Source organism: Danaus plexippus (genome assembly GCF_018135715.1).
Source record: "Danaus plexippus chromosome 16 unlocalized genomic scaffold, MEX_DaPlex mxdp_31, whole genome shotgun sequence".
NCBI lineage: Eukaryota > Metazoa > Arthropoda > Insecta > Lepidoptera > Nymphalidae > Danaus > Danaus plexippus.
This window is the reverse complement of record NW_026869852.1, coordinates 1786342-1800070: the sequence shown is the minus strand read 5'-3', so window position 1 is coordinate 1800070 and position 13729 is coordinate 1786342. Positions and strand designations below refer to the sequence as shown.

At 31.5% G+C, this 13729-nt stretch overlaps 1 protein-coding gene across 1 annotated transcript; it reads left to right on the top strand.

The window, feature by feature from the left end:
- The first annotated feature begins 6758 nt into the window (after nucleotides 1-6758).
- On the top strand, nucleotides 6759-10413 carry LOC116771711 (chaoptin-like). Its single transcript, XM_032663638.2, has 2 exons — nucleotides 6759-6952; nucleotides 7119-10413. Exon 2 carries the CDS (start codon nucleotides 7121-7123, stop codon nucleotides 10370-10372), a length of 3252 nt encoding a protein of 1083 aa, XP_032519529.2. The 5' UTR covers nucleotides 6759-6952; nucleotides 7119-7120; the 3' UTR covers nucleotides 10373-10413.
- Nucleotides 10414-13729: the final 3316 nt, after the last annotated feature.

The window sequence follows — 13729 nt, the reverse complement described above, 5'->3', positions numbered from 1 at the left end:
CACTTCTACTTTCATGACTGCAGCTGGTACACCGAAGACAAATGATAATAAATCCAGGTGTAATAAACTAACAAACAAAATATGAAATATTTTCATAACTTACCTGAATTAATGATTTAAATTAAACACGTTTTCATTTTCAGCACATCTCACCTTTGTTAAATCTGATATTCTTTACGAATTTAAAAAAAGATAAGGCTAGATACTTTGTATGGATATTTCTATGGCTTTATTTGTCTTATTTGTAGGTGTATTTCTAATTTATGTTCGAAACAAACGTAATATACACACACTGACATAAATTTTTAAGTCTGTCTGTCATCATATTTGTTCCGACAAATCTCTGGATTAATTACATGATTTTTTATGAGACGTATTGAAAGATGGATTTAAAAATAAAGCAGCTATAGTTTATAAATCTTAAAACAGATAAACAATTACCAGAATAAATGGCCAGCAATTAAAAGAATAATAACAGACACAAAAAACTATTATAAATACCAATGAGTTTAATATACTTAATAAGGTGATCGCATAGAAAATAAAACATTTAGATATGTCAAAATTCAAAACAATATTGTAATAGAAATGAAATTTTGAAAGACAAGGAGATATATCGAGGTGAATTTGATTAAATGTAATAAATAATTACCTACATATCATAATATATAAGCAGACTCTCATCCTTATCACGGAATAAGGTACTTAGCGATTAAAAAATTACAATGATATTAATCTACTAAGCCTGATACAAACTGATATCACAAAGTACACTTGTAAATTCTCAAGTATAAAAATATTTCTTCCATTGTATTTTTGGGAATATTTAAAGATTCAGAAACAGTAGTAGTGAGTGGATTGTACAAGAAGAACAGGTTGTTCTATTCTATACTATATTCTTTGAATTATATTTCAATAAAAAAATTAATAATACCTCACTAAATCTATCAATATAATTAAATTTTAAAATTTCTGGGTGTAATATAATGATCATTAAAAAACACGACTTATAATAATGAATAAAATGCACCAAACATATAAGCTCAAAAATTGCCTGTAACTATATCTGTTCAACGACACTGAAGAGTGACATGACACCAAACGTTTCCTGAATAGCAAGTCATTGCCTAAATTAATCAGGATGACGATAAAAATCTCTCTCGGCCTTCTCTGATTGTCATTAACCTTCAACGTGGCTACACTACGTAGATCATGGAGAGCTCCTCCTTAGGGCCAGTAAGAGATGTATACTAAACTTATTCATTCTATGTATCCATTTCTTTGTTTATATTTTATGACGTTCCCTTTGTATTTAACATGTGTTACAATTTTGTCGATACTAGAGTAATAAAATAACAACAACTCAGGATAATGCACAAAGCTAAATATTAATGTTATAAAGATGATGTGAAGGACTTGCGGCAAACTGAAGTATCAAATACAAAACAGCTGCTGTAAATTCCTCTAAAGGAAATTATTCAGCGATCAACATAGACTATTACGCACAAACAAAGGCTCCGTCAGCTAACCGAATTACACAAAAGACCGTTATAAATACGAACAAAACAAAAACACTAAATTAACAATGGAACTTTAACGAACGTATTTCACTAAATAAATACAGAGTTAATTATAGCTCGACTTCACTATGAATCTTAAACAGCTTCATTAGATAAATCGTACAAGATTTAGCTCAATGTATCTTACATGGAAAGAAGTATTTTCTCTGGTAAAAAAGTAATGTAGATTTCTCTTTGGAAAAATTTATAAAATTATTAAAATCATTTTAGCTGAAATAGGTAGTATTCAAATTTATCATTGGGACTACGGAAAGTTCAAAAGTGTAGATTAATTCTGTATCTTACCTTATTTTTCATTTTAATAATTGTTCATCTTTTGATAGCCGATCCATATGAATAAGGAGAATAAAAGAGTTTTGTGTGAAATAAAGAGTATTTTTTTTAATATTTACTCCTTGTTTTGAATGCTTAAGTTTTAAAATGTCTCAACCGTCTCTTTTCCTTTCTAATATTTGTCTCTCGAATCCAAGTTACATCAGTGCCGCAGGTTGTTGTTTTGTAATGCCTTCAAACTCAGAGCTTTTGTTCCAGCCGCCACACGAAATTGTAAGTAAGTATTCATTCCATATTTACAACGCTGGCTCTGCGCCAAATATCTGTTCTGGTTCGCGTATAAGGCGTAATGGCTCTTACATGAAATGTAAATAATCAAAATTGTTACTGAAAATGCCTTGTTAAAATTGAGAAGAGATCATTACTTTAAAAGTAAAGTAAGACTGCAGAATAGTTGTTCGAGAGACGCTTTTAAATTTTTGGTTCTTCGTTCCATTTAGAGCATTCAAAAATGGACTACGTTTAAGAACGTAAACCAACATGGGAGAATAATACAGTCGTTGTTTTATTATGTATGACAACTACTCTCACGTTTTTTGACACTACAAAAATAAATAATTTATATAGTAGATACGGTTATTAAAAAACCTCTAACTTACTATACTACAGATTTTAAAAGCTTTTACATTTAAAGTGTTGCATCACATGTCTCAGTTACAACGCATTTAGATTGAGGTCTACTCACTATCTCTTCGTATCTACCAAAAAGTTTGACGTCTTCATTCATTCTTACACATACTACTATTAAAATGACTAGTTAAGAACCAATAGCTCGTGGAGTCCTTCCGCAAAAAATAGGGATGATGATGAATGAAGGGATAGAAATAGATTTTTAGGGAACTTATATTGCTTCTTTAACACAAACTTTATTAACATTTCTTACGTCCCACAATAGATCGCGTATGTGTTCGAGTACAACCCTTTCTCTAGCTTTGTCTCTTCTTGTTCCCTCTCCCCGGGAACGTTGAAAGTTTAACGCAACCTTTTTGGATTTTGCATTAGAAGTTTCACTTCAAGAAGCTATATATTATTATAAAGAAATAATTAGACTAATGTGTGAGCTCACTAGCTTTCACATTATTAAGATCATTAATAAAACTAGCGGTGTATAAATTGCTTTGTCTCTGCTACGCAAACTTATAATAAAATAATGTTGAAGTAAAAAGTACCGACTCCTAAAAAACAATATGGAAACTAAAACTTTACCTATCCAATAATAAATTCTTAATACGTAATAATTAGTCATTATTCTATAAACTAAGAAATATTACCCATAAATCTATTAACCCAAGGCACCGACTTCAAAAGGTGATCAGATGTTAAGAAGTTGTATATATTTAGTTAGGTATTAAATTAGATCATTGGAAATCAAATAAAAATAGTGTTCGTAATCTACATTAGATGTTTAGTCGATTTTTGTGCAGATATTTACAATTTATTAGTGTAATTATAAAATAGGTAGGTAGGATGAAGTAGCCGTTTCAAGTTAAGGAGACCTTCTTTCCGTGCATCTCGTATAAGAAAAAGTGAAGTTCAGGAGTCTGACAATGCCAAAAATGGGCGTCTAAAGCATAACAAATATAGTAATGAAGCACGACGTCTTCAATACTCATGCGAAAAACGTGAAATAGACTTTGTGAAATGCGCGTTTATATTAAAAGAATCGATTTCCTACTCCTGTTTCGGAGTCGGTCAATAATAAGAAGCTCACACATAATACACCTAAAGTTGTCATTGCTTAATGTGTATTATATATGATAACACACTTTTTGATTTTTCCCAGGATTTTCCCAGGATGATCAGGTCTTATTGTAACCATCATGGGACTATCTGGGAAGTATACTCTTAAAATAAATGAATCGAAATGGGTTGGCTTTAAAGTTATTAGTGGATTTGTCGCATTCATTATCGACTTATATGGTTTTCTCACGGTTCCATTGTCAAACTTGAACCAAAATGAAATGGAACCAAACGGGAAGAACATGCTTTCAAATAAAAAAAAAAATCATTGAAATCGCTTCACCCAGTCGAATGTTTAACGAATGTTTAAGTTTCGTTTTGTAAAATTCTAATAGTATTGTATTAATTTTATATTAACTGTTCAACTGACCAAATCTATTTGTAACTATCCTATTTATAGCAACGACAAGTCACATAATATGAAAGATAATTAACACTTTATAGTTTTCTTAAAAAACAAATTTGATGTTACTAAGCCTCAAGTGATAAGAAACTATAATATTATAATGACTTTAACATATATTTTGGAAAAGAAAATGTAAAATGTTCTAGCAAAGAGCAGTTAAAGTTGTTAAAACTTTAAGACTCAAAGAGCGCACCTTTAACAAACTTAAACAAGGAGATCTTGCTTATTGGCGTTCTATGATTGAGCGTCTCCTAGAATGTAAGGAAACTTTTATGTCGTGCCAACAAATGCTATACTAAGCCTGCTACAATTATTACTTGTAATTTTTAATATCAATGGAAACATTATGCGCGTGCAAAGAGAGCGTTTATAATACGAGTTAAATACATGTAAATATTTATATCTAACTGTACTCGAACACATACAAGATAAACTAGTTGAAAATTTTTGCTTTTTACGGAATTTCTCATTTCAACTCGCAATTTTCAGAAGTCGCGGAATAAATTAAATTATTTATTGCCATATGTGTATTGTTACGCAACGTATGTATAAAAATATTAACATTTAAGATATATTCCAATCGTTAAAATTTTCTATACCCAAATTAATATTGGGACTGTTCACGGCCGCAGGCAAGCAGACACACACGCACATGCACACGCACACTACCACATTCACATACTCACATCAAATTTTAGTATACTAAAAGGTAATTTTAATATAAATCAAACAAACTACTCCATAAAAACGAGGAACTCCTTCAAAAAAATATTAATTACTATTGTAAATCAAAACCTAATTAAGACAGTTGGATGAAGCAAAAGTAATCTACCTAAATAATTAAATATTGATATAATTTTAACATTAATGTATAAATATAGAAAAGTAATTGTGTTCAAAAGACGAGAAAATTAATATAATACATGTTAAATGAAGCTGTATGTAAAAATGAGTTTATGCATATTTGTAAAAGTTTGCTGCAAATTATTAGCTTAAGAAAAAGTCAAATTATTCTTATTGAAGTTTGAAAAATATTTGTTACTTTTTTTTAATAAAAACAATTTCCAATACGCGAAGTGATTTCCTGCATTGTAATTAATAACCTCAGTCTCGAATTAGTTTTAAATTTTTAAAAACAAAGGCAACAAATGCAGTGTGGACATACGATAAGGCCATCATGTTATCGGCTCATTAATAAATGTTGGGGAATTACCCGTTAGTGTTGCCAGAGCAAACTTAATATTAATGCAAAGGAGTTGTGAAAGAAATTATAGAATTGATTTTTTTATGCATTAGACAGTGAAATGTTGTGAATGAAGTAAAAATAATTCAAAGACAAGCTGGCTCAATATAACATAACCGTATTAACTCATTGTTTCCAATTTCGTGTTGTTTTTGACAAATAAATTATGATTTTTCAATTTTTTACTAGTTTTTAAAATTACTCATATTTTTTTTTCAACAATAATAAAACCTGGAAAACTTTAAATTTAAAGTCTTATTTAATTTCTTTCTATAAAAATTATTTGATACCTTGATATAGACAGTGAGATCTTATATGTCATGTTCAAAACTTTACTATTTTATTTAAGGGCTATGTTTGAACCACTGAAACTAAGAATTGTATTAACGTTTCAGTACTTTTCAGTTATATTGATATTGAACATGTCAAAACACATTCAAAGTTTTCGTGACCGCCAAGTGGTTGACGGTCTATAAAAATTTAAGGGACGGGGCCATAAAACAGTCTTTAACTATAACGAAGTCGGAATGCCGGTATCTTAATCTGGTGTTTCGTTACTAACACTCCCTGAGGAGTTGGTTGGTCTGTTTGAGTGTGTCGATATACAACAAGAGACATAAACACTTCGACAAAAAGTTTTGTTTGATGGCACTAAACTTTTTATAATTTAAGAGGATTGGACGCAAACATTGCGATCAACATTTTATTGCACTTATGTTCAATATAAAAGTCGTTATATAGGCGCTAGAAGTCTCTTGCAATTCCGTACCGACGTACTTAGTTAGATTGTTATTAAACATCTTTGTCGTCGAGGATTTGTCTTTTCTTACTTGGGTATCATACATTAAAACCACAGCAGTGACATTCAAAGAACGCAATGAAGTGACACTGTAGCACAGTCAGAGAGTTCTGTCTTAAAATAAATGGTCTGAGTTCGCATTTACCAGAGGTCTATTAATTGTAGCAATCAAATAGAAGTATTATGAGACCAAATCTCTTTTTGTCTGCTCAATACTTCTATTCTGTCATACCGAAACAAAAAATAACAATATTTCACTGGCGTTTTGATAAAACTACTGCTGATTTTAAACTGCTGGTGTTAATACTATAAATAGTAATACTTAAGTTCCTATTTAGGATAGTCCTAATCGGCAACTAAACTAAGTAAACTAAATTCTACGATGCTATTACTTAAACTCTGTAGAATTACCGAAATATATAAATCGTACGTGAAGGCAACATTGCTCAAAGGCCGCAAGGTTGTTGTTGCATTAGCTAATTCACACAAGAAACTGAACTAGGTTTTGTACAATGGTATATTAAATTTTTCATAGTCTTAACTTCTTACTTCCAAAAAAAATTATATTCCTAAATTGTACAAAAAATATAGAGGCTCAAAATTAAACTATATATTCAGTTATAACAGCAGAGCCCGATAATTTTTATCGCACTTTATTTTAGTCATTGCTGTTTCTGTGCTTCCACTTTAATGATAAATTTGTTGCCACAATTACATGGTCAGCTACGTCTATCTGCCAGTAATCGTCACACTTCCCTCAGTGAACAATGTATTTCAATAAATGTTAAAGTGCTTAAGTTTCGTGCATTGTATATTTTATTCAATAAGAAAGTGCTACACATAATATATTGGTATGTATTTATAAATTTAAAACTTAAATAAATGATTGGCAAGAAATAACATTTTTAAAAGTAAAAGGAAATTGTTACACATAAGATTACTACATAATTATATATTATTGTTACATATAAGATTATTATACTTTAAATTTCAAGGGCGATTTCTATTTGGTTTCAGTTATGATGTTTCTGCACTTTATGATAATACTGCTTGCTGCTTTGCCATGTATTTGTGGAGAATGCCATTTCATACCTTTGCCTAAATTAGAAAAGTGCCGTGCTGCACTGAACTGTTCCATTACTTTGACTAACCCCTCAAGTAATCTAGATTCATGGACGTGCATACGAAGGCAAGAGATCAACTACAATTATTACTACCGAAATAACTATGACAACAGTTATACTCTTGATACTAATTACGAGTTATACATTACGTTACAAGGAGCAGATATAAATACATCCGAGGATCCACTATATGCACTTAATAGTATAAGGACCAGTAATGTAAAGACTTTGAGTATAATCGAAGGAAACTTAGTTTCAGTGTCACCAGACATCTACAAACTGAGTATGTTAGAGGAACTCATTATCGTTAACAATATGGTTGAAAAACTTAACCTCGCCAAATTAGTCTTCATGTCTTCTCTGACTACACTCAATATGTCTAGAAATTTAATTTCAACTATCGAAAGCGTCGACTTTCAAATAGAAGCGAGCGGCGGGATTCATACTGTTGACTTGAGTTATAATCAACTGGAGACAATACCAGATAATTGTTTTTTAAAATTCCCCCGACTACTTTATCTCGATCTGTCTCATAATTCGATAAAGAAAATCGAGTTGCTCACGTTTGAAGGTATGAGAAGCATCGAAACACTGTTGCTCTCTTACAATGAAATAAAAAATATGGGCTTAAATTTTGTAAGGTTCATAAATTTGAAAAAACTGGAACTGGATCACAACGAACTGACGTCGTTAAGTGAAGAAAGCGTGAAGAATTTAATAAACTTGGAACACTTGAATCTCAGCTCGAATCAGTTAAGAACAATACAAGAAAATAGTTTTAGAGGGCTACAAAAATTACAGGAAATAGATTTGTCAAATAATCAAATCAAGACTGTTCAAGCACATCTGTTTCAAAGTAATATCAATCTGCACACAGTTTACTTTTCGAACAATTACATAGAAAATATACAGGATGGTGCTTTTGATGGAACTAATATAACAGAATTATCCATAACAGGTAATTGCATCGTTGGAACTATAAATTCTAATACGTTTCTTGGAGTTCATGTCGACAGTATAGATTTGTCTGGCGGAAAGATAACGACTATTGGTGATGAAGCATTCAGTAATGTGGGAGGCGAATTGACTTGTTTGAATTTAAGCAGAAATAGCATAGAAATCATGTCAAAGTCGTGTTTCAAAAATTTGACCGCATTGTCCAAGTTGGATCTATCCAATAATGATTTAGTTGAAATAGATTTTGATAGTAGAGATTTAAAGATGTTGGAAGAGTTGTATTTGAAACAAAATAAAATTAAAAAAGTTCATAACATCGTATTTAGGGACCTAGAATCATTAGTAACTTTAGACCTCTCTGAAAATGCTCTCCAGGAATTACAAGAGAACTATTTTGAAGGACTCAAAAACTTGGAAACACTTCTTCTTAATAATAACGAATTTCATTTCTTAGCACCAAATGTGTTCAAAGGTTTGGAGATCCTCAATAAGTTAGACATGTCTCAAACAAGAATTATGTCCATCAATAATTTACTATTTGAAGGTTTAGTTTCCTTGGAAATATTAAACATTTCTCGAAGCCAGCTAAAAACAATCGAATTCGGAGCTTTTGATGGAACGAGTTGGATTAAAATTCTCGATGTGTCCTATAATGAATTAGAAAATTTTACTGTGAGTACTATTAAGTTGTCGCGATTAACACAATTATATTTAAATCACAATCGTTTGAAAAATATAACTGAAACAACACTTTCTAATATGACTTCTCTAGAAAAAATAAATTTATCTCATAATAACATTTCTCACATCCATTCCCTCGCTTTTCGTGCCATGGGTCATTTAAATTTTGTCGACCTCAATTTCAATATAGATATGGAAATACCGGGAGAGGTTTTTAATAACTTGCATATCTCAGAAGTATCCTTAGCGAATATTAAACGCCCTTTCAACTTCAGTCAAGCTAACAACGTCTCTATAACAACTTTAATCCTTTCAGAATGTAATATTTCCGATATAGATTCTCTATTTGTTTATAATATTGATAATTTACAAAAAATATTATTACAATCTAATTTAATAACATCACTCACTAAAGAGTCCTTTAAAAGAATGCCGCTTCTTAATTCACTTGAATTGAGTCGAAATAGAATATCTTTTATACAACCGGGAACATTTCTTCTCGCTGATATGATCAACACGCTTTACCTTAACGATAACGATTTGCGAGCTTTGCAATTTGGCTCACTCGATGGCCTTAAAAATCTTCGTTTCCTTAATTTGTCTAGCAATGCAATTAGGGAATTTAATCCGAAGCTTTTACGTGGCTTGCCCCATATATCAATTTTATACCTTGAAAATAACGGTATCGTTAAAATCGATTTCAAAGAGTTCGCTGAAACAAGCCTAAGAACTTTATACGTTGGACAAAATCCTTTGGCATGTGAACAGCTCACAAGGTTAAATATAACACAGTATGAAAACCTGGTTGTCACGGTTGGCCAATTGGATTTTCATTCAGAAAATATTGATGGAATCCCCTGTATTACATATTCTACATCAACAAAAGACCAAACAAATAATGCTGGAAACGAGGTGACCGACAAACTGACCGACTTGAAAGTGACCGTCAGCCTACTGCAAGACATATTCAGTAAAAATTTGAACGAAACGACGTCTATATCACAGAGTCTTAAAGATATTTTGACTCATATATCGAATTATAAAAATGAAATAATAACAGAACATAATAACTCCGAAAGATCATTATCATATTATCTACGAGAATTGCTAAATAGACAAGACTCGCTAAGAACAGTCCTGGTCAATTCAAATATTAACATAACAGAAGCTATTGGGAAGATTTTAATACAGTTCAATAACGAATTATCTAACTGGACCAAGAATTTTTCAAACGAAAACTTCGAAGCTATGAAGATGTGGTCTTACAACAACGACAAGCAAACACAGCTATCAACACACCCATACACTGAACAATCGTATGAAAACAATGTTAAAGATTCTGATAGTACATACCTCTTATATATTTTAGGTATATTCTTGACTATCCAAAGTATGATAACTATTATTTTCATGTTTTATTTATTTATTATAAAATACAGAAAGAAAGTGTGTACCGCTGACAATACACACGATAGCAGACATCCCTTAAATGTCATGGAAATAGAATAATGTTTGTAACATGTATGAAAATATATTTTGTAAAACAAAAATAGCAATATGCAAACTGTACTATATATATTGTGCAGAAATACTGGAATGGAATAATATTGAATGATTAATTATATAATAAATAATAAACCATTTATTTGAATGTTTTCCCAGGGATTCTATTCCCTTTTCGTATATGTGTGTGTGTGTGTGTGTGTGTGTGTGTGTGCGCGCGCGTGTGTGTGTATTCGTTTGTATGGAATCAAAAAAACAAAGCATTATATGAAAAAGTAAAAGTATAGAAATATCATTTTAGGAATGATTATTTATGTGTTCGAAAGCATTTGAAAACCAGATTGTATTAGTCACTATGTTTATAATATAAGGTCTTATACATTTTAACATCATCATGTTACAACTTTTTGTTGGACTTGTCAATCTAATGAAAGACATTTCAACGTTAATTAACTTATTTTTGTAAACCTTAATAGTATTTTCTATCGAAAATACTTTGAGCGTTTAACTTAGTGTGGATCAAATCCCGCATGTAGTATTCTCTCTCAAAATGCATTTAGTTTTCATTACAATATATATCACTAAACTAAGATGAAAGTACTTTGTAAAATATCAAATATTTCATAAAGTTATAGAGAACTTAATAAAAACATCATCATACATCTAATGACTTTTACTCTCAATGAATGTTACAACTCCAGTGTGATTTATATATAAGTCATCGAAGGCACGATGTGTTTTTTGTGTTATACGCCTTTATTTATTCTCCTCAGCTAAAACGTCATAAGATGTTGTCCTACTTTTCTAAGAACGATTTAAGTTTCCCGTGTTATATTGTAGGTTTGTACAGTTTATAACAAGACATGTTTTAATCTGTCCAGTGTCTTTCAAAATATATATACAAAATTCACTATATATATATATGAAGAACTAAAGCTACCCCATCCCCCACCACCGGTTTCTCCTAGCACATTATATAAGTTGTCATTAGTTGGATTACAAGCTGCAACGAAACTTTGTAAAACAGTATAAGTTGAAAAGTGTTAAATTACTAAATCAATGTTTAAAGTGATATAAAGTCATAAAACGATTATTTTGTTAAGAAAATTATTCGTTCGTTAAAATCAGAAGTGGGATTCGAAGGCGTAATCTACCCTCCTGGCTGATAAAAAAAAATACATACCCACTTAAAAGAATAAATATGTCGGCAAAACCGAATTGAGGACAACAACGTCGTAGGGCTGAAAGCCTTCCTCATTCAAACGTTATAAGCCAACAGTTGGAAACAATCCTGAACCGCCTGACGTCATTGGAGCAACAATCGACATTTGTGGAGCACGGGCCAATGTCGCTGCGTGCTTCAACACTGGAGACGAGCTCTGAAACCGGGGACGTGCGGCGCGATCTGTGCGAGGTACCTGCACCTCCCGAGAGACCCCTACTGTCTCCGGGTTCTACGGCGGCCACAACAGAGGTTGCTGAGAAGCTTTTAGAAGCGATAACCTCCTTAACCACGGTGAGACCAAACCAGTACTATGTCTCTAATTTTGACCCTCATGTGCATGACGTGTTATCGTGGTGTGACGAAGTGGAACAGGCGCGATTGCGTAATAAGTAGGACGATGTAGAATTTTTAGCGCTTATAGCCCCTGATGGCCCAGCGGCGATAGATCCTGGTCTAATTTCAAAGAATAACTAATATCGTTATGCCCGAAACACATAGACGTAGCTAACATTTTATTTGAAGTCATGTGTACTAATAGTGATGATTATCCAACTTATGCGGAGTACATTCTAAGGGCTTTATTGCGGTTTAAGATAGTCAGAGGTTTAAGTAACCAATTGTTAGTTGCAGTCGCGTTGCGTGGTATTAAGGATCCTCAAATTCGTGCCACCGCTATTAATTCGAAATTACAACCATCTAAGCTAGTAGATTTTTTATCGAATATTATTTAATTATTGTTTTTATAATTCAATGTTATATATATATATATATATATATATATATAAACAACAAATATTTACGTAAATACAATACAAGATCTGATATGCAAGATCATCATCATCAGTCATCTAACCTTTATTTGATCAGGTTGCTGTCTTTTTGTAATAATACTTGCAATGTATATATTTTTAATATTATTCTTAATAATCAATAATGTTTTTAAATAATGCTAAAATGAACGGAAGAAATAATGAACAAAATTAAAATTTTTTATATAATAAATAAAAATAAAAAAAGCCTTTCATTTCCTACTAATTAGTTTTACATCATTTTTCTTTTTAAATTTACTAACTTGTACAGCCTGTTTAACAATATTTGTTTATTTTAAAAAATAATATACATTTTTCTTTTATATCTTTGAACTGTATTTCTATTTAGTTTATTTTTTATTAATCCTTATACTATATCTAATTATTAACTTAGCATATTTGTAGGAATCCCTTTCTTGGGTAAAGGCCTCCTCCAAAGCTGACCATTGTCTCTGTTCTGTGCAGTTTGTTTCCAGTTTAGGCCGGCTGTCTTTATGATCTCGTCGTTCCGGTTTGTCAGTGGTCTTCCTCTGTTCCTTTTACCAGGGGGTAAAATTTGCTTTTTTGGACCATCTCTGGTCTTTAAGCCTTCCGATATGGCAAGCCTATTTTCACTTTAGTTTTAATGCGTAAATTATTTCATTTATTGCTTTAGTTATTGCCCTTATTTTTGTGTGGCGTATTTTGTCTTGTTTCTTTATTTTTAACATGCTACGTTATAGTCCTCTTTGACAGGTAGACATTTGATTTTTTATTTTTAATTGGGTCGAGTAGTCCTTCTGTGTGGTTGCGTTTGGAGCATTTTGGTCAGAGTATTCCACGGTGACCAGCCGGGTTGGAAGATAATGAGATCTAAGATTTAAAAAAAATACTAGTTTCATTTAAACGGGTTGGAAGATGTTTTTAGTGATTCTGTTCTGTTGCTTGTTTATAGTATTCGTGCGAGAGGGGGGGATTAATTGCTATATGTTGCTTCCTTTGTTGTTATCGTTGTCTTGCTCTTTTGTTGTGTTGCTTATATTTTTGTTTACCAAGAAGTTAAGCATACTTAGTTTTACGGCCCCTTCAGATAAGGAGTCCGACCTTTGTAGCGTTGGTTTGCGTGATAGTGCTGTTTTTTGACTGGGATGCTGAAGTTGGTGTGTTTTCTGGAGATATTTGAAGTAGCCTATTGTTATTATTTTTCACTATAACTAATCTTTCGTACTTTATTCTGACATTGTTACCTTTTTCTTTTATCTATTTTTATCTGTTCTTGTATTTCTTTTCGTTTTTGTAAGACTTCTATAGGGTAGTCTTCTTTTATGTAGTATTGTGTAGACTTTTTGC